The 22,287-nt window shown below is 38.1% G+C and overlaps 1 protein-coding gene across 1 annotated transcript in view; it reads right to left on the bottom strand.

The window, feature by feature from the left end:
• DNAAF6 (dynein axonemal assembly factor 6) overlaps positions 1 to 22,287 on the bottom strand; it is a 46,830-nt gene that overhangs the window by 585 nt on the left and 23,958 nt on the right. Inside the window, exon 6 of the mRNA XM_052663452.1 lies at positions 4,642 to 4,727. Coding sequence (XP_052519412.1) covers positions 4,642 to 4,727 — 86 coding nt within the window. The remainder of the gene's footprint in view (positions 1 to 4,641; positions 4,728 to 22,287) is intronic.

Genomic DNA, 22,287 nt, shown 5'->3' with positions numbered 1-22,287 from the left:
CCCATGGATAGAGGAGCCTGGCAGGCTACAGTCCATAGGGTCACAAAGAGACAGACAAGATTGAAGTGCCTTAGCAAGCAAGCAAGCTTTTTTTTCTAAATTGACCTCATTTTGCATTATATAAACGTAGTCTCAGGCTATGTTTATTGGCATAGAAATAGAACCACTGCAACTTTAAGTTGTTTGGATAGATCTGTTGCCAGTCATCCTTATGTGCAGAAGAAATGTGACTGCCTAACAGAAATCTGAAATTCGAATAGTTCTACAATAATTCTGCTAACATTACTTTAAACTGAGTCTCTACTCCAGGTGTAGTTATTGAAATTCAGGCCTGCAGTGATTTCAATACCGAATCAATGAAAGTGCTTTCTTTTGTTTGCCTCTGGTTCTTTCTATTTTACATTGACAGAAATTTCCTGTGAGAGACTGCTGAGTGTAGTTTGTAGTTTATGGCTCAGTTGCTGGATAGCTGTATGCTTTAGACGCATGGCTGGGATGAGACATCCATAAATATGTCATAGTGGTATGAATCTGAATTATGCATGGGGTCAGCACATGCTGGTATCTGAAGAAAATTAAATACATGAAGCACTTGTTACCTCACATTCTCAACAGAGAAGCCTTGAGGATTTCTATAAAAAGTGGTCTTTTGGACTCTGAGGGAGAGGGAGAGGGAGAGGGTGGGATGATTTGGGAGAATGGCATTGAAACATGTATACTATCATGTAAGAAACGAATCGCCAGTCTATGTCCGATGCAGGATACAGGATGCTTGGGGCTGGTGCACGGGGATGACCCAGAGAGATGGTATGGGGAGGGAGGTGGGAGGGGGGTTCATGTTTGGAATGCATGTACACCCGTGGTGGATTCATGTCAATGTACGGCAAAACCAATACAGTATTGAAAAGTAAAATAAAGTAAAAATAAAAATTTAAATTAAAAAAAAGTGGACAGAAAAGCTCTTTTAGGAGGAATAAGATCCAAATTGGTAAAGGAATATGGTAATTTGGGTAACTTTTAGGGGGTACTTATTGAATACTTGTACAAAGAACTAGTATTTGAAAACAAAATCCTCGAAAATCAATCTCGTCATTACTCATTTGCAAAGACCTAAATTCAGGAAACTGGGCGCATTAAGTATTTATCACACAGCTCTGGAACCTAAAGGAGAAGTTTTCTGTTACTTTTGTTCCATTCCAGATATTTGGGGTAGGAGAGACAATTCTCTCCACTTGAAGTAATGAAATCGCAACGTATTTTAATATACCCTGTAATATTTGGAACCTTAAAAAAAAAAGTGGGTGCAAAAACCATGTAGAGTCTATCTTTTTTTTTTTTTTGACTGTGCCATGAAGCTTGCAGGATCTTAGTTCCCCGACCAGGGATTAAACCTGGCTCTTGGAAGTAAAAGTGCCAAGTTCTAACCACTGGACAGCCAGGGAGTTCCTGAGAGTCCATCTTTTTAAAGTTGTTTACAACATAGGTTGTACTAGAGTTAGATTTCCTTCATCCCTTATTCTACAAATGATAATATATTCACTTTTAAAAGAAAGCAAAGCTCAGTGGTGACAGTTTCATTGCACTAAGAGACAACTATAAATCAGCTGAAGAAGTTCCAATGATAATGTGCACTTCTCTGTCCAGAGAGAAATAACTTAAAAAAAAGACAGTTAGTGGCCATTGGAATGATGCATCTATCCCTGCTTTTTTGTCTAGTCCTTAGTAGTATAGCTTCACATACAAAAATTTTGAGCAGAAACTGTTTAACTTATTTAGGCTCTTAAAAGAAGGAAAGTATTATTTGTTGAGTGAATGAATAAATGAATGAAAAGCAAATAGGTCACTACAAAATGATATTTGAATAACTAGTATAGATCAGTACTATAATAAAATATGAATGAACACTGAAACCCAATCTCTCTGCCTTTACATTGAAAAATATTTGCTTTTTAAGAAGCTAAAGTTTAGTCACTGATCAAATGTTTATCCAGTGTTAAATGGATAACCAACAAGGTCCTACTGTGTAGCACAGGGAGCTCTGCTCAATGTTATGTGGTACCCTGGATAGGAGAGGAGTTTGGAGGAGAATGGATATATGCATATGTTTGGCTGAGTCCTTTTGCTGTCCACCTAAAACTATCACAACATTGTTAATTGGCTATACTCCAATACAAAATAAAAAGTAAAAAAAAAAGTCTCTCCAGTGTTGCTTTTCTTTAGAAATTATTTAAATGCAAATAATAATATATGAAAGTTAAAACAAAAAAATTATCTATATGGTGAATTCTAGTTTAGAGACTTACATGCTTACATTTATATTAGAGAATTCAAGTTGATGTTTCTTGCCAAGAGATTTAAATATACAACAACCTTGTTCTGCACATAATCACATAATGCACATTTTATTTTATGTAGTTTATGAATTATTTGATTTACATATCTGGGCTTATTAAAAAAGATATGGCCTTTTTAAGGTTTCCTGTTGGAGACATAACTATTTTCAAAGAAAGCAGAAACAGCTACTGAGCTGCAATCCACTATTCCATTTAGAAAACTTTTTTTTAGGTGTTTATGCCTTTGAATATCAGTCAATTCAATCTAAATCAAAGGAGCACAGCAAAGGTGAGATAATCTAAAGTAACACACAACCAGAAATTAACTCATATTTATCTTTAGAATGTGTTTTTATTGTCACATTCAAGGAATTCATTGAAGATATTCTTAGAATCCATCTTAAAAAATAATGAAACCCCATATGAAGATAAAGTCCGGAGATTTTGAGACATTATACAATTTCCCCTATCTTTCCTCCTTTCTGTCTACCCTGTTGGGAATCTATATGCCAAAACAACAAGTGTTTTAAAATGAAGGATTCAGCAAACATTTCTTTTCATTTTATAATGCTAAAAATCTGGGTTTTATTCATAATTTTAATGCAATTGACTGTCAATAGACTGATATCTAGTCAATTTAGTTAAAATAATTCCGCTCATTTTCCCTTATAGGTACATGAACAGAATGTCCACTGTTATGCTTTTTGAAACCAGTAAGCGTAGTGTTACAGGGTGTCAAAGTTAGAAACTAAAGGAAGTAGATGTGAATATCGGCAAACTCAAAGCAAGACACGTTTCCAATAATACAAGTTCAGATAATAACAGGGCTCCAAAGAATGTTCGAGTTTTTAGGAAAAGCGATAAAAATTTTAATTCTCTCTTCTCTCTTCTATCTTAATTAATGACCTTTTTCTTAACAGACAGTACTTTTATGTGCTGAGCATTTAATATATAAGTACTGTATGATCCAAATGACCTACTGCAGCCCATATTCTATTTGGAAAAATATCTCTGTGTGAGTCTTTCATTTAGTGGGCTTTGAAAGATATCTGGAATGACAGCATAGCCAGAGCAGCTGCCTAAAGATTGATGGAGGCAGTGAGAACCTCTATGGGAATGGAAATTAACTCCTTGATGTCAATGGTGAAATAAGGAATGTGATTTTCATAACATGAGACAATTTTTGAGTAAATACATTTAAAAAATTACATTAAGTAAGGAGAAAATATTTGATATGTATTCCTCTGTAGGTCATTTGTGGTTAAATTCCTCTATTGTAGAAATCAAGGTTAAGCTATGCATGTACATTGGTGTGTTTACACATAGAAGTCTTTTGTAGCAGAGATCTAATTTTGTTATTTTCTCAAAGCCCTATGATTAATAGAGAAGAACTATAGGTACTGATAAGGGAAGGAAGATAATATGCTAGCATCTGACTGCTCCCCACACCCATTTTGAAATGTCTATGAGTTAACAGAGGAAGGACCACTGCAGTCAACCAAGTGTGCTAACTGCTATACACCCAGCTGAAAAGTGAACAAAGCAGTGAGATATTCAGATATTTATCTAGCACATGCCAGGTTCTATCAATTCCTTCCTTATATAGTTAGTTTTGAGAGACAGGGTTGATTTATCCAGGTTTCAGGGTAAACAATTTATCAGAATTTTATCTTGTATATTGTGTTTGGGGAACATGATTTGAACTTGTATAATAACAAGACTATTTTTGAAAATATCAAATGTTTAATTGAATTATTCCATTATCATCTGCATTAATTTAAAATGTATTCATGCAACTTGAGGATCCAGTGATAAATTAACTGTTAGATTTTTGTTTTAAGTAATTGATAAGACTTTTCACTGATTTTTAGATGAATATGATCAAACAACCTTAGAGCCCCACAATATCTAAAATGTTTAAAGATTGCTTCTTTCATGCCATCACTGTACCAAAATATCACACACAAGACTTACAACTTAAAGAGATTTTCACCTCTAGCTATTTTTCATCACAGATAAGCAAACTGCATCTGAATGTCAGGACTATATTTTGGTGGTATCAACCTACTCCAAATCTATGCATGCAAAGTGGTAAAAAAAAAAATCTAAAAAAAAAAATCTAGGTATTTACAAATATATTTACGTTTATATTAACCAGATCAAACATCTGAATGATTAACTGACTTTTTCACTTTTCTTCTGACTTTGGGGGTGATACAAAATAACTACATACACTTTTATAAAGGATATTGACTAAAGATTCATTAATATTATAATATTCATTATTCTAGCTCCAAGTTTTACTCACTTATTTGGAGTACGGAGGTCAAGGATCGTCTCCTGAATGTCAACTTTAATATCAGAAGGGTTGGTGTTTGGTAGTTTAATTTTCACCTGAAAGAAAAAATGAGAAGAAAAATACTGTTGTCTTGAAGAACAATTTGAAGAGTCCAATAAAATAAGAGGGAATGAGAACTAAAATTTATTTAAATGCCGACTATGTACCAGACTCTGCTCTTATAACAATCTTGAGAAGCAGTGTTTATTATCTTCATTTTACAGATGGAGAAACCAAGATACAGAGAAGTTTAGTGAGTGAACCAAGGCAACCATCTGTAATTTGACTAAGATTATCTGTCTTCAAAGTTATTATTGAAACACTTTGGTTACATGCCAGTACCTTCATTGCTTGAAGGTGCATGCTAGTACACCTGCTAGAGCTGGGAACCTTCCACTGCCTTTATATCACTGAGTACTTTGTATAAAAAATGGTTAGTTCTCATGTTGGGTGTGGGTTGGTGATGCTATGTTGTAGTCTCCTGGCATAAACTCCCATGCCACATTTCCTAGAGAAATGTAGGAGTCCAGAAAACTTGCTAACATAACAAAAGAGAAACAACAATATGACCACTACTCAAAAAATGGGACTATTTATTGATTTAGTAAGATTTCACTCAAAACTGTCTCATCTCAATTACCACATGGCCCAGCAATTCAACTCCTGAGTATATATATAAGTCTCTGTGTGTATTCAACAGCATTAAAAACAACCACTCAAACAAAAACAAATACATAATATTTTTGTTCAGGGCAGCATTATTCACAATAGCCAAAAGGCATAAAAAACGCAAATGCGCATCAACCGATGAATGGTAAACAAAATGTAGTCTGTCGCTACCGTGGAGTATTATTCAGCCATAATATGGAATGAAATACTATTACATGAATGATCCTTGAAAACATTAAGCTAAAAAGTCACATATTGTAGGATTCTAGTTATCTGGAATATTCAGAATAGGCAAATCTATAGAGAATGAAAACAGATCAGTGGTTACTGGAGGGACTGGGGAAGGAGAAAAGAGGTGTGACAAAAGAATTTCCTTTTGGGTTGATGAAAATGTTCTTGAATTAGATAGTGGTGATGGTTGTGCAACATTTTGAGCACACTACATGTCACTAATGGTAAATTGTATATTATGTGTATTTTATCACAATACAAGTCTCATCTCTAACTCTTAATTCATTCTCTTTTCAATAGAAGTTGATCTCTCTCTCTCTCGGCATATAGTTTTCTTAAACAACTTTAAGTTAAATTATGAAGTCTTCACTAATATGAGCTAGAAGACTTGAAATTATGAACATCTGTTAAGTTCAGAGCTAGAATAGCAGGGATAAAAGCAATACATTACGAAGGAAATACCTATCAAATAAATAGTGGGAAAAATCAGAATTTCTTCAGTTCAGTTCAGTTCAGTTCGGTTCAGTCGCTCAGTCATGTCCGACTCTGCGACCCCGTGAATCACAGCACGCCAGGCCTCCCTGTCCATCACCAATTCCCAGAGTTCACTCAGACTCACGTCCATCAACTCAGTGATGCCATCCAGCCATCTCATCCTCTGTCGTCCCCTTCTCCTCCTGCCCCCAATCCCTCCCAGCATCAAAGTCTTTTCCAACGAGTCAACTCTTCTCATGAGGTGGCCAAAGTACTGGAGTTTCAGCTTTAGCATCATTCCTTCCAAAGAACACCCAGGACTGATCTTCAGAATGGACTGGTTGGATCTCCTTGCAGTCCAAGGGACTCTCAAGAGTCTTCTCCAACACCACCACAGTTCAAAAGCATCAATTCTTTGGCGCTCAGCTTTCTTCACAGTCCAACTCTCACATCCATGCATGACTACTGGAAAAACCATAGCCTTGACTAGACGGACCTTTGTTGGCAAAGTAATGTCTCTGCTTTTGCATATGCTATCTAGGTTGGTCATAACTTTTCTTCCAAGGAGTAAGCGTCTTTTAATTTCATGGCTGCACTCACCATCTGCAGTGATTTTGGAGCCCCCCAAAATAAAGTCTGACACTGTTTCCACTGTTTCCCCATCTATTTCCTATAAAGTGATAGGACCGGATGCCATGATCTTCGTTTTTGGAATGTTGAGTTTTAAGCCAACTTTTTCACTCTTCTCTTTCACTTTCATCAATAGGCTTTTTAGTTCCTCTTCACTTTCTGCCATAAGGGTGGTGTCATCTGCATATCTGAGGTTATTGATATTTCTCCTGGCAATCTTGATTCCATCTTGTGCTTCTTCCATCTCAGCGTTTCTCATGATGTACTCTCCATATAAGTTAAATAAGTAGGGTGACAGTATACAACCTTGACGTACTCCTTTTCCTATTTGGAACCCGCCTGTTGTTCCATATCCAGTTCTAACTGTTGCTTCCTGACCTGCATACAGATTTCTCAAGAGGCAGGTCAGGTGGTCTGGTATTCCCATCTCTCTCAGAAGTTTCCACAGTTTATTGTGATCCACACAGTCAAAGGCTTTGGCATAGTCAATAAAGAAGAAACAGATGTTTTTCTGGAACTCTCTTGCTTTTTCAATGATCCAATGTATGTTGGCAATTGATCTCTGGTTCCTCTGCCTTTTCTAAAACCAGCTTGAACATCTGGAAGTTCACAGTTCACATATTGTTGAAGCCTGGCTTGAAGAATTTTGAGCATTACTTTACTAGCATGTGAGATGAGTGCAATTGTGCGGTAGTTGGAGCACTCTTTGGCATTGCCTTTCTTTGGTATTGGAATGAAAGCTGACCTTTTCCAGTCCTGTGGCCACTGTTGAGTTTTCCAAATTTGCTGGCATACTGAGTGTAGCACTTTCACAGCATCATCTTTCAGGATTTGAAATAGCTCCACTGGAATTCCATGACCTCCACTAGCTTTGTTCATAGTGGTGCTTTCTAAGGCCCACTTGACTTCACATTCCAGGATATCTGGCTCTAGATGAGTGATCACACCATCATGATTATCTGGGTCGTGAAGATCTTTCTTGTACAGTTCTTCTGTGTATTCTTGCCACCTCTTCTTACTATCTTCTGCTTCTGTTAGGTCCATACCATTTCTGTCCTTTATCGAGCCTATCTTTGCATGAAATGTTCCCTTGGTATCTCTAATTTTCTTGAAAAGATCTCTAGTCTTTCCCATTCTGTTGTTTTCCTCTATTTCTTTGCATTGATTGCTGAGGAAGGCTTTCTTATCTCTTCTTGCTATTCTTTGGAACTCTGCATTCAGATGCTTATATCTTTCCTTTTCTACTTTGCTTTTCACTTCTCTTCTTTTCACAGTTATTTGTAAGGCCTTCTCAGACAGCCATTTTGCTTTTTTGCCTTTCTTTTCTATGGGGATGGTCTTGATCCCTGTCTCCTGTACAATGTCATGAACCTCCGTCCATAGTTCATCAGGCACTCTATCTATCAGATCTAGTCCCTTAAATCTACTTCTCACTTCCACTGTACAAGAAGCTTAAAATTGGCAATAGTGTTTTCACAATATAAAGTATGTGAATAAATACATGTCTGCGAGTTATATTTTACTTTATTAAATCTGTATATAAACAAACATTTGTAAATAGAACTCTAGAGGTCCTACCATCTAAATGTATCCTTTGGTTCATATTTTCATTAAACAAAGAATTACCTCCTAATTTATATTTTGAAAATCAAATCTAAAATAGAGATGCTTTTAATGAGAGAAACAGAACATTTCTCAAAGAGGTAGTTATAGGGGCTCAAATTAAATGAGCAGTCTATTGGACAAGAAAGACCAATTTTTACCACAATATCATTCAGATAGGATAGTCGGGTTGAGATGTTCTTTAGTTGCCAGATGACTCATTTCACTTGGACTCAGAAATATAAAAATTTTTCTTTAGTTTGAAATGTTTATATCTTTCAAGGTAAAAGATTATTTCCCCAGGGTTGAAATGACATTTGAGTTTTAAAAAAATGACTTACATGAAATTTTGATGCAACTTTTGGGTAGAAACTTCAAAGTGGTTCTTAAAATTGTTTGCAAGTCTAGTTAAGGGTAAGTCAGAAACAACTCAGTAATTTTTCCTTTTGAGGAAATTAAAATTGTGTACTAAAATGGCTTCACAGGAGAGACAAGAGAAAGAACAAATTAAGTGGACTGGTACACATTAATATCTCATAAAGTAGAAGATTCAGTGAAGAGTCAACAGAAAGACTCCTCCTGAAACATGAATCAGACTTCTTCAAAAATACTTTTAATGAATACCTGGAAAATAGTCATGGCTATTATTGACTTAGAACTGACTGTACCAAGACCTAACGTGTCCAGTATTAGTAAACACAGTATTTCACTGACCAAAGGAACTGATGTTCCTCTCTTTACATAGGATACAAATTGAATTCATTAAAAAAATTATTTTAATAGGTAACTAAGGAAAACTGATAAAAATTTCATTGGCAAATTTTCGACCTTTTGGGAGATCAACCTTAGGAGTCAAATTTGGGCTTGAATTCTGGTTCTGTCACCTATTGTTAGGGTGTTGCAAAACTAATTGTGGTTTCAGACTGAACTTTATGTCATTATAACTAGGTTCAAACTCATCGTTATTAATCAAAATAAGGACCATTACAATCAACTCATTTTTGCCAACAAGAAATAAGTTGATTTAATCCTGTAGCATAAAAATCCATGCTTCGAGATTTGACAAACTCTTGGAAAACATTTTCTACATCCTACTGGTTGTGGAAGCATATTCCCTGAAAAAAACTGTCAAGATGCTTGAAGAAGTGGTAGTCAGTTGGCAAGAAGTCAGGGGAATATGTCAGATGAGGCAAAACTTCATAGCCCAATTCGTTCAACTTTTGAAGTGCTGGTTGTGAGACATGCAGTTAGGCATTGTCGTGAAGAATTGGGCCTTTTCTGTTGACCAATGCCACCTTCAGATGTTGCGATTTTCAGTGCATCTCATTGATTTCCTCTGAGCATACTTCTCAGATGTAATGGTTTTGCCAGATTCAGAAAGATGGATCAGGCTGGCAGCAGACCACCAGTGACCATAACCTTTTTTTGGTGGAAGTTTGGCTTTGGGAAGTGATTTGGAGCTTCCTCTTGGTCCAACCACTGAGCTGGTCGTTGCCAGTTTGTCATATAAAATTCACTTTTCGTCACACGCCACAATCCGATCGAGAAATGGTTTGTTGTTGTGAAGAATAAGAGAAGACAACACGACAAAATGATTTTTTTATTTGCAATCAGCTCATGAGACACCCACTTATCAAGCTTTTTAACCTTTCCAATTTGCTTCAAATGCTCAACGACCGTAGAATGGTCGATGTTGATTTCTTCAGCAACATCTTGTGTAGCTGTAAGAGGATCGGCTTCAATGATCCTTTCAATTGGTTGCTGTCAAATTCTGAAGGGTGGCCACTATGCTCCTCATCTTCAAGGCTCTCATCGCCTTTGCAAAACTTCTTGAACCACCAGTGCACTGTACATTCATTAGCAGTTCCTGGGCCAAATGTTTCATTCACATCATGAGTTGTCTCTGATGCTTTATGACTCATTTTCAACTCAAATATGAAAATCGCTTGAATTTGCTTTCTGTCTAACATTATTCCCATAGTCCAAAATTAATATAAAATAAACATTAAGTAATAGTCATTTCCCTGGGTCTTTAAGATTCCCTGGAGAAGGGCATGGCAAGCCACTCCTGTATTCTTGCTTGGAGAATCCCCATGGACAGAGGAGCCTGGTGAGCTGCAGTCCATGTGGTCACAAAGAGTCAGACACAACCGAAGCGACTTAGCATGCATGCAAAGTCATTAGCAAAAAAAGCATAAAGTGAGAAATGCACATTGAAATGATGTACAACATAACCACATTTATTAAGAATGTATTTTAACATCAAATGGCAACTTTCAACAATGCAAAAACTGCAGTTATGTTTGTACCAACCTAATAGTTACTGTTTATTAGTTATCTATTGTGGTATAACCAAAACCAATTATACATCCTCCCTCCTTAATTTATGACTCAAAAACAACAATAAACATTTATTATCTTATATATATTCCATAGGTTAGGAATTCAGAAGTGGCTTAGTTAGTTAGTTCTGTCTTAGGTAGGGTCTATCATGAGTTTGTGTTCAAGATATTGGCTGAGCTGCAGATATCTGAAGATTTTATTGGGGCTAGAGAATCTGCCTCCAGATGACTCACTCACATATCTGATGGCAAGAGAACTCAGTGTTAAGGGAATCACTGATCAAAACAACCTACACTGGCTAGGCACCATAGTAACCACGTGTATGAGTTATCTTACAACAGGAGGTCCTGGTAAAGAATGTGGAACTAACAAGCTACCACCAATAGGAAGAATTCAGGAAAGGTCAAAAGGAGAAAGGAGATGCTAGTTCATATGTCCTACCAACCTCCCAGAATCCTTCTCACTGGAATCCATCTTGGCTGAGCAATACACCATTAGGAAGGACCCTGAGTCAGAATGATTGGCCAGAGACAACCCAGAAACTAACTCCATTACTATAAACCAAAGACTGTGAGCCACGTGGCAGAGAAGTTCTTCTATGTTCCCTTACCCTACTACTCTCCACCCAGGCACCCCTTCCCAATAGTCTCTTGCTTTGTCAGCATGTGTGTCTCTTCAGATGATTCATTTCCAAGCATTAGACAAGAGCCCACTCTCGGGCCCTTGAAGGAGTTCCCCTTCCTGCAACATCAGTTCTTCACCACATGGACTTCTCAATAGGACTTAGGGCCTTGACTGTCCTTATGACACAACAGGTGTCTTCTTCCCTGAGTGAATGATCCAAAAGTGTGAGACAGAAGGCATGCCTTTTTCAGAAATGCAGCCTCAGAAGTTGTATACTTTCATTTCTATAATATCCTAGTGGTTATACAGGTCAGCCCCATTCGATGTGAGAGTGGAATACACAAAAGGAAGAATATCAGAAGGTGAGAATCATTGTGGGCCATCTCAAAGCCTGACTACCGCTGTACCCAACACTAACTTCAGTTTACACTTCTCCTTTCCAGCCATGTGGATAAAACAGGAAAAGAGTCCACTAATTTAAAGTTTGTGAGATTCCTTCTTTCCACTTTCAGCTTGTCTTCAGGAAAGTAGTCAAAACTACTTCTTCAGGCTCTTTAGGAATTCACTTTGAGGCTTTCCTGGAAATGGGTAAATGTAGGTCAAATTGCTTACCAATTGTTTTCACTGCCATTCATTTATTCTCTCCTATGTGTTGTAACAGAGCTAGCTTAATATGCCAAAGCTTTTGGGAGTGGGGTCATTAATGTGAGATTTTCATTTTGAGGTTTAAATTTCCTCTTTATTGTCTTATTCTTATGTTAGATTTATATGACAAGATGGTTCTTAAAGACAGTATATTCCTATAATCTGTAAGTAATTAACATAGACTTTCCAGGTCCTCTAATAAGTGTCTTTGATCATATTCTAAGTTGTTTGAAAATCAAAATGAGAAAGTCAAATAGCAAGTGTTTGTTAGAAATCAACCATTTTAGGCTTTCTCCTGAACTATCACTTCCTGAATGCCAGAACAGAATAAGTGATACATACCTTATATATGTGACTTGACTAATCTATGAGATGTACTGAAATTTTAGTGAAGCTTAATATATACAGAACAATTTGAAATACAGCAACCACCTCCAGTATATTTGATTCTCAACAAAGAAGTTAAGACTATATGAGTTTCCATTTGAAACACAAAAATATTAGGAGATTTTCATTAACAGAAATGTTTGGTTAAGTCTCATTTTGAATTGCTTCAGTGATTTAACTTCCCATTGTTTACCTATAGAAACACATGTGAGATATTTTTCCTAGTGCAACCACAGTATTTTATAAAAACTCTCAGGAGCAATGATAATCTATAGGAAAATGAAAAAAAATTAAAAGGGATAGATCCCCGTACTTTGAAACTGTATAAATATTTACCTCTGGAGAATAAAAATATGGAGGTATATTCTCAAAAACTAAGATATGAAACCAACAGATATCTTTTAAAAGTAGTGGATACATTTTCTATAACATTCCAGTACCATATGGCCATGTCTGTTTCATAAGATCATGGGCATGATTCCTCTCCTTTCACAGGAGTCCAGAGTAAGCCCAGCTCATTCTGGAGCAAGAACACTCATCTAGAGGACCTTCATACTTCTATTGGTACCCACATTTATCCCCAAACACAGCCTCACTGCCATTATCTGTTTTGAGGCTGTTGGAACTAAATTCATTATACTTTTTATCTCTGCTTCAGTCGTGTCTGACTCTGTGCGACCCCATAGATGGCAGCCCACCAGGCTCCCCGTCCCTGGGATTCTCCAGGCAAGAACACCGGAGTGGGTTGCCATTTCCTTCTCCAATGCATAAAAATGAAAAATGAAAGTGAAGTTGCTCAGTCGTGTCCGACTCTTAGGGACCCCATGGACTGCAGCCTACCAGGCTCCTCCATCCATGGAATTTTCCAGGCAAGAGCACTGGAGTGGGTTGCCATTGCCTTCTCCCTTTTTATCTTTATTTGTCAATAAACACAGGAAGCCTCAGATTTCTAAGCCTTTCCTTATCACCTAATAATTACCATCTGGTCTTCCTAGCTTCTATTTTGTTTCCATTTCCTACCCCTTACCAACTCATGAAACCCTTCTGTTAGATCTTCTGGAACACTAGTACAACATCCCTTATCTCATAAGCCTCTCTTAATATTCTCTGCAATTTTTCATAGTTTAACTGATGGTTTACCTTAGTACTTTGATGACACTGATTCCCTTATAGTCTTCTCAATTTGTGCCTATCTTTTTTTTTCCATTCCAATTCCCGTATATCATTAGGCCTGCCACCGCTTCCTTGCATCTTTTTAAAAATAAATCTCATGTCTTCATACTATGCCACCAATTACCCTCCTTGTTGGCACCATCTACCAATTCCTGAGTCAGATCTCCTATACCTATTTCTCTAAGAATAGTTCTTTGTTCTCTATTGATATTTCTAGCATTAACTAGTATCTTAAACATTGGTGATTTAAATATCCACTTAGATAACCTTTCCAGCATTCTAGCCTCACTTCCAGATGGGGAGAGATGCCTTCAAGTCTTTGTACAAATTGTCTTCTCAGTAATGTCTTCCCTGATCACAGTATTTAAAACTGCAGCCACTAGCTTCCCTAGTACATGCTATCACTTTGCCTTGCTTTTTCCCCTTCATAGCATTAATCACCTTCCAATGTAAAATACAATTTTGCATTTATTTTGTTCATTTAACTCTCCCACTGAAAGTATGCTTTGTGAATACAGTGATATTTGTGTTTTGTTTATTACTATGGGGTCTCAATGCTTAGAACAGTACCTGGAATATCATAGGTAATCAATAAATATGTGTTGAGTAAATGAATTTATACAAAGATGTTTCAATATTAAGAAACTGAATGTACCAATAGATCAAAAGTAAAACTATCATAGATCTCCATAAACATTAAAAAGGCATTTGATCAATCAGAATAGAAGAACAAGTTCTTAACACACAAAACAAAAGTTACTATCAGGGTGAATGAGGAAACATCAGAGATATTCTAAAGAGGAGAAATAAGAAATAAAACCATCATTTAACTACTATTATGTAACATAGTTCTGGAGGTACTAACTCATGCAATTCAACAGGAAAGAATTAGGAGGTAATTATCACTATCTGAAGGAAGAGTGGCAGTGGCTGTGCAGTGCTGGAGCTGCTGCAACTGCATGGTGCTGGAGTGACTGTGAGGAGATACCCCACGCCAAGGGCAGAGAAGCCCCGGCAAGACGGTAGGCACTGGAGCAACTTTGAGGAGATACTCCATGTCCAAGGGCAAAGGAGAAGCTCCAGCAAGATGATAGAAGGGGTGAAATAGCATTTAGAATTAAACCCCATACCCGCCAGAGATGCTCAGAGGGCTCAAACAAACCTTGTGCGCACCAGGACCCAGAGACACCACAGAAACCAAGACAGAACTGTGTGTGAGTGTCTCCTGTGAAGGTACGGGTCAGCAGTGGACTGCTGCGGGGGCAGGGGCTCTGGGTGCAGCAGACTTGGGCTGGGTGCAGCTGACTTGGGTATGGCATAAGACCTCTTGGAGGAGGTCGCCATTAACCCCACCACAGAGTTGCCAGAACTTACACAGGACTGGGGAAACAAACTCTTGGAGGGCGCAAACAGAACCTTGTGCACACCAGGTCCCAGGAGAAAGGAGCAGTGACCCCAGAAGAGACTGACCCAGACTTGCCTGTGATTGTCCAGGAGTCTCTGGTGGAGGCGTGGGTTGGTGGTGGCCTGCTGCAGGGTTAGGGGCACTGAGTGTAGCAGTGAGTGCATGGGACCTTTTAAAGGAGGTCGCCATTATCTTCATTACCTCCACCACAGTTTGGTCCCAGGTAAACAACATGGAGGGAACACAGCTTCACCCATCAACAGAAAATTGGATTAAAGATTTACTGAGCATGGCCCCGCCCATCAGAACAAGACCCAGTTTCCCCCTCAGTCAGTCTCTCCCATCAGGAAGCTTGCATAAGTCTCTTATACTTCTCCATCAGACTAAAAACCACAATCAGAGAAAACGAACCAAACTGATCACATGGACCACAGCCTTATCTAATTCAATGAAACTATGAGCCATGCCGTGTAGGGCCACCCAAGACGGACAGGTCATGGTAGAGAGTTCTAACAAAACATGGTCCACTAGAGAAGGGAATGGGCAAACCACTTCAGTATTCTTGCCTTGAGAAGCCCGTGAATGATATTAAAAGGCAAAAAGATAGGGCACTGAAAGATGAACTCCCCAGGCTGACAGGTGCCCATTATGCTACTGGAGAAGAGTGGAGAAATAACTCCAGAAAGAATGAAGGGATGGAGCCAAAGCAAAAACAACACTCAGTTGTGGATGTGACTGGTGATAGAAGTAAAATCCGATGCTGTAAAGAGCAGTGTTGCATAGGAACCTGGAATGTTAGGTCCATGAATCAAGGCAAATTGGAAGGAGTCAAACAGGAGATGGCAAGAGTGAATGTTGACATTTTAGGAATCAGCGAACTAAAATGGACTGGAATGGGTGAATTTAACACAGATGACCATTACATCTACTACTGTGGGCAAGAATCCCTTAGAGGAAATGGAGTAGCCATCATAGTCAACAAAAGAATCTGAAATGCAGTATTTGGATGCAATCTCAAAAATGACAGAATGTCTGTTCATTTCTAAGGGAAACCATTCAATATCACAGTAATCCAAGTCAATGCCCTGATCAGTAATGCTGAAGAAGCTGAAGTTGAATGGTTCTATGAAGACCTACAAGACCTTCTAGAACTAACACCCAAAAAAGGTGTCATTTTCATCATAGGGGACTGGAATGCAAAAGTAGGAAGTCAAGAAATACCTGGAACAACAGGCAAATTTGGCCTTGGAGTACAGGATGAAGCAGGGCAAAGGCTAATAGAGTTTTGCCAAGAGAACACACTGGTCATAGCAAACACCCTCTTCCAACAACAGAAGAGATGACTCTATACATGGACATCACCAGATAGTCAACATCAAAATCAGACTGAGTATATTCTTTATAGCCAAAGATAGAGAAGCTCTATACAGCCAGAAAAAATAAGACTGGGAGTTGACTATGGCTCAGATCATGAACTCCTTATAGCCAAATTCAGACTGAAATTGAATAAAGTAGGGAAAACCACTAGACCATTCAGATATGACCTAAATCAAATCCCTTACGATTATACAGTGGAACTGAGAAATAGATTCAAGGGATTGAATCTGATAGGCAAAGTGCCTGAAGAACTATGGACAGAGGTTCATGACAATTTACAGGAGGCAGTGATCAAGACCATCCCCAAGAAAAAGAAATGCAAAAAGGCAAAATGGTTGTTTGAGGAGGCCTTATAAATAGCTGAGAAAAGAAGAGAAGCTAAAGGTAAAGAAGAAAAGGAAAGGTATATCCATTTGAATGCAGAGTTCCAAAGAATAGCAAGGAGAGATAAGAACAACTTCCTCAGTGATCAGTGTGAAGAAATAGAGGAAAACAACAGAATGGGAAAGACTAGAGATCTCTTCAAGAAAATTAGAGACACCAAGGGAACATTTCATGCAAAGATAGGCTCAATAAAGGACAGAAATGGTATGGACCCAACAGAAGCAGAAGATATTCAGAAGAGGTGGCAAGAATACACAGAAGAACTGTACAAGAAAGATCTTCACGACCCAGATAATCACGATGGTGTGATCACTCATCTAGAGCCAGATATCCTGGAATGTGAAGTCAAGTGGGCCTTAGAAAGCATCACTACTAACAAAGCTAGTGGAGGTCATGGAATTCCAGTGGAGCTGTTTCAAATCCTGAAAGATGATGCTAAGAAAGTGCTGCACTCAATATGCCAGCAAATTTGGAAAACTCAGCAGTGGCCACAGGACTGGAAAAGGTCAGTTTTCATTCCAATCCCAAAGAAAGGCAATGCCAAAGAATGCTCTGACTACCGCACAATTGCACTCATCTCACATGCTAGTAAAGTAATGCTCAAAATTCTTCAAGCCAGGCTTCAGCAATACATGAACCATGAACTTCCAGATGTTCAAGCTGGTTTTAGAAAAGGTAGAGGAACCAGAGATCAAACTGCCAACATCCGCTGGATCATGGGAAAAGCAAGAGAGTTCCAGAAAAACATCTATTTCTGCTTTATTGACTATGCCAAAGCCTTTGACTGTGTGGATCACAATAAACTGTGGAAAATTCTGAAAGAGATGGGAATACCAGACCACCTGACCTGCCTCCTAAGAAATCTGTATGCAGGTCAAGAAGTAACAGTTAGAACTGGACATGGAACAACAGACTGGTTCCAAATTGGGAAAGGAGTATGTCAAGGCTATATATTGTCACTCTGCTTATTTAACTTATATGCAGCATATATCACGAGAAACACTGGGCTGGAAGAAGCACAAACTGGAATCAAGATTGCCAGGACAAATATCAATAACCTCAGATATGCAGATAACACCACCCTTATGGCAGAAAGTGAAGAGGAACTAAAAAGCCTCTTGATGAAAGTGAAAGAGAAGAGTGAAAATGTTGGCTTAAAACTCAACATTCTGAAAACGAAGATCATGGCATCTGGTCCCATCACTTCATGGGAAATAGATGGGGAAACAGTGGAAACAGTGTCAGACCTTTGTGTTTTTGGGCTCCAAAATCACTGCAGATGGTGATTGCAGCCATGAAATTAAAAGATACTTGCTCCATGGAAGAAAAGTTATGACCAACCTAGATAGCATATTCAAAAGCAGAGACATTACTTTGCCAACAAAGGTCCGTCTAGTCAAAGCTATGGTTTTTTCAGTAGTCATGTATGGATGTAAGAGTTGGACTATAAAGACAGCTGAGGGCCAAAGAATTGATGCTTTGAACTGTGGTGTTAGAGAAGACTCTTGAGAGTCCCTTGGATGGCAAGGAGATCCACCAGTCCATCCTAAAGGAAATAATTCCTGAATATTCATTGGAAGGACTGATGCTGAGGCTGAAACTCCAGTACTTTGGCCACCTGATGAGAATAGCTGACTCATTTGAAAAGACCCTGATGCTGGGAAAGATTGAAGGCAGGTGGAATAGGGAAGACAGAGGATGAGATGGCTGGATGGCATCACCAACTCAATGGCATAAGTTTGAGTAAACTCCAGGAGTTGGTGAGGGACAGGCAGGCCTGGTATGCTGCAGTCCATGGTGTTGTAAAGATCAGACATGACTGAGCAACTGAACTGAACTGAACTGAACTGAAGGAGGAGCCTTCCAACTGGAATGAACAGCAAGAATCAGGAAATAACATACTGAAGAAACAGAAAGAAGGCCAAGGTGGCTAGAACATAATGAACAAGGAATACAATGTGGCATTAGATGAAACTGAAGAGTATGCAGGGGCAGATCATCTAAGACCTCAAGGATTAAGATAAAGAATTTGGATTTTGTCCTAAGTGCAATAAGAATCCATCAGGGGTTCTGAGTGAAGAAGTGATGTGATACACTTTTTTGTTTTAATTTTACTTTACAATACTGTATTGGTTTTGCCATACATCAACATGAATCTGCCACGGGTGTACACGTGTTCCCAATCCTGAACCCCCCTCCTACCTCCCTCCCCATACCATCTCTCTGGGTCATCCCAGTGCACCAGCCCCAAGCATCCTGTATCCTGCATCAAACCTAGACTGGCAATTCGTTTCTTATATGATTTTATACATGTTTCAATGCCATTCTCCCAAATCATCCCACCCTCTCCCTCTCCCACAGAATCCAAAAGACTGTTCTATACATCTGTGTCTCTTTTGCTGTCTTGCATACAGGGTTATTGTTACCATCTTTCTAAATTCCATATATATGCGTTAGTACACTGTATTGGTGTTTTTCTTTCCGACTTAGTTCACTCTGTATAATCGGCTCCGGTTTCATCCACCTCATTAGAACTGATTCAAATGTATTCTTTTTAATGGCTGAGTAAATACTTCATTGTGTACATGTACCACAGCTTTCTTATCCATTCACGGCATACACACCGAGGAAACCAGAATTGAAAGAGACACGTATACCCCAATGTTCATCGCAGCACTGTTTATAATAGCCAGGACATGGAAGCAGCCTAGATGTGATATACTTTTTAAAAGGATTTCTCTGGACACTGTGGGAAGTTTCCAAAGGAGCAAGAGTTGGAGCAGGAAGATGAATCAAGAGAGAATCATAATGGTCCAGTTGAGAGGTGATGGTAGTTTGAAAGATGATGGTAGTTGTTGTGGTAATAACAATTAGATGGATTTAGAATATATTTTGAAACCAGAGCCAATAAGACCTGTTGATGAATTGCACATGAGGTATAAAGAAAAGAGAAATAAGGAATGATTTAAATTTTTAGCTTGTGCAATTAGGTGAATGTTGTCTTCTCTTGAGATGAATAAGATCAATAGGAAATAAGCTTGGAGAAGAGAAGAGTTCTGTTTTGGACATGTTAGGTTTGCACTGCCTATTAAACAAGTGGGAGATGTCAAGTGAGAGGTTGGTTATAGGAATCTGAAGCTCTGAAGGGATTAAGACTACACAGATAAACAGCATTTAAAACCATGGGATTAGAGAAATAGTACATAGGTCTTTTTAAGAGACCTAGAGAACTTCAGTCAGGAGAAGAGCCAGTGATCTGGAAGCAAAGGAGATGAGGAATGTCCAGAGATTTTGGAGGAAAACCAGGAGAGTGAGGTCATTAAAGAGAAAAAAAAGTGTTGAGAGTAAAATAGAAAGTGTCTTGCTACAGGGAACTAATGAAAAAGTGCTCAACCACAGTCTTTAAGAAATAAGAAATTCTCTACCATCTAAAGTAGTTCTTGTTGGTGCCTTCATTTTAAAAAAGCACTCTTTAAAATGAAATGTTTTCTGACAAAATAGACTTCATTTAGTTACAGAGTCTTAATATAAAGCAATTACAAATTGAATACTGTTTGTAAAAGAGAAACATCAAATCAGCTAGAGAGATAAATGTATCGTGTTTTGAATTAGGTTCTGTGAGTAGACAGATTAAAAGTCTATTTTAAATATAAAGTTTATTAAAATAAATACTTTTGTATTCAGAAAAAGAAGGAAGGAGTAATCAACAGGGTAGAATATTGCTGAGTGGTCATTCTTATGTCTTCAACCTCTCTTTTTCTAATTTTGTCCAGGACAACTCTTCATTTTTTAGGATTGTTCCTCTTATTGCAGGATTTAGAGAATCCCTGGCCCCTGAGTACTAAAGGTCAATAACATCCTGTAGCCAAAAATGCCTTTACCCATTTCTGTGTGTATGCTAGTCATGTCCAACTCCTTCCAACCCCATGGACTGCAGCCTTGCCAGGTTCCTCTGTTCATGGAATTTTCCAGGCAAGAACACTGGAGTGGGTTGCCATTTCCTGCTCCAGGGGATCTTTCCCACCCAGGGATCAAACCCAAGTCTCTTGCATCTGTTGCCTTGGCAGGCAGATTCTTTACCACTGAGCCACCCGAGTAGCCCCTACCCAATTCTAGAAGTCCCCTAAAGGCCTGTACCATGACTACTTCTTTATGGTTTGTTCATTAAGTCTAATGACACATAGCAGTCACTCAATAAATATTACATGAGTAAGTGAATGGATTCCTGTCATTAACTGAAAAATATTCTTTTAAAAATCCCTAAACCAGGCCTCCTCTTCACCACCCATCTCCTCTCTTTCCTCCCTTTCACTGGTAAACTGTCTCAAAGAATAATCTATATTTGCTGCCTTCTCTTCCTCATTTCTTCTCCGCTTCTCAGCTTTCTGCAACCCAGTGTTAACCCCTATCATGCCTCTGAAGCTGCTCTCTTTCAAAAATCACCGAAGACTTCTTAATCCTGCTTTACTTCTCTGCAGCAACAGATACTATTATGGTTTTCACCATCTTTGCATATCCTTTTCTGTTCCTTTCCTTTATCCATCCCTCAAATATTTATATTTTCTATGGTCTATCTGTGAATCCACTTGCATGGATTCAGAAGGTTCTTCCAGTTCTGGTTCAAGAATTCTGGAACATATAATTAAAATATTTGATAAAACCTCCTCCAAATGACATAATCAAAATAAAATTACTGATTTTGCTACCAAGTAATATATACAGGACATCTTTCACCCTTATTTAATCCATGACCTTAAGCCCATCTCAAACTCCCTCCCCCTCTCTCTATCTATCTATACCTTTCTCATTACAGGGGACTTTTTTTTAATTACATACTTCAGCTTATGGGATCTTCCCTAACCAAGGATCAAACTTGCATTCCCTGCAGTGGGAATGAGGAGTCTTAACTACTGGACCAGTAGGGAAGTCTTATAGGGGACTTTTATTTTCAACTCTACTAATTTTGGTATTATTTAAAATTTTAAATATATATAATTTCCATCATAAGATATATATTAAGTCTATACAGTTAGTTTAGCTATTAAGGAGGTATTCACCCCCTACCATCATTGTGGAAAAATATTATGATATTAACCATAATGTATGTATATTACTGAAAGAACTATTAAAAATTTAATTGAAGGTTTACTGTGCTGCCTGGAGCTGATAATGAGGAATTGTATTACAGCTTAAATATCTTTCTCCTTGCCACACAGTCTGATATATAACCAATCAAGTAAAGTTAGCATAATCAGAAAGCCTAGAAAAAAAGATGTCCATTCTCCAGAATTTTAAATGGAAAGGAGAATCCATTCCATTATCAAGCAGCCAAATTTATTTATTTATAAGAAGTAAATGAAAATAACTGTTTTAACCTTAAGAGAGAAATCAGGATTTGAGAAGCATACCATTCAAAAAACAAGTGAATTCTCAGAAGATGTGCAGACACTTTGCTCAGAATGATTGCTAGCTCTTTCTGAGATGAATACGTGTGATAAACATGTGACTCCTGATTGTGTCTGCCAGATGGTGACTGACTCCCATCCTATCCCTGACTTCCACTCCATTCCCAGTTAGATTTAGAGATGGAGTAAGGCTCATATCCCAGTGAGGAGGTGACAATGAAAAATAAAAACAGGCTTAATAGCTTCTTTTCAAAGTCACATCAGCAT

Source organism: Budorcas taxicolor, chromosome X (assembly GCF_023091745.1).
Source record: "Budorcas taxicolor isolate Tak-1 chromosome X, Takin1.1, whole genome shotgun sequence".
NCBI classification, from domain to species: Eukaryota; Metazoa; Chordata; class Mammalia; order Artiodactyla; family Bovidae; genus Budorcas; species Budorcas taxicolor.
This window is presented reverse-complemented; position numbering and strand designations above follow the sequence as displayed.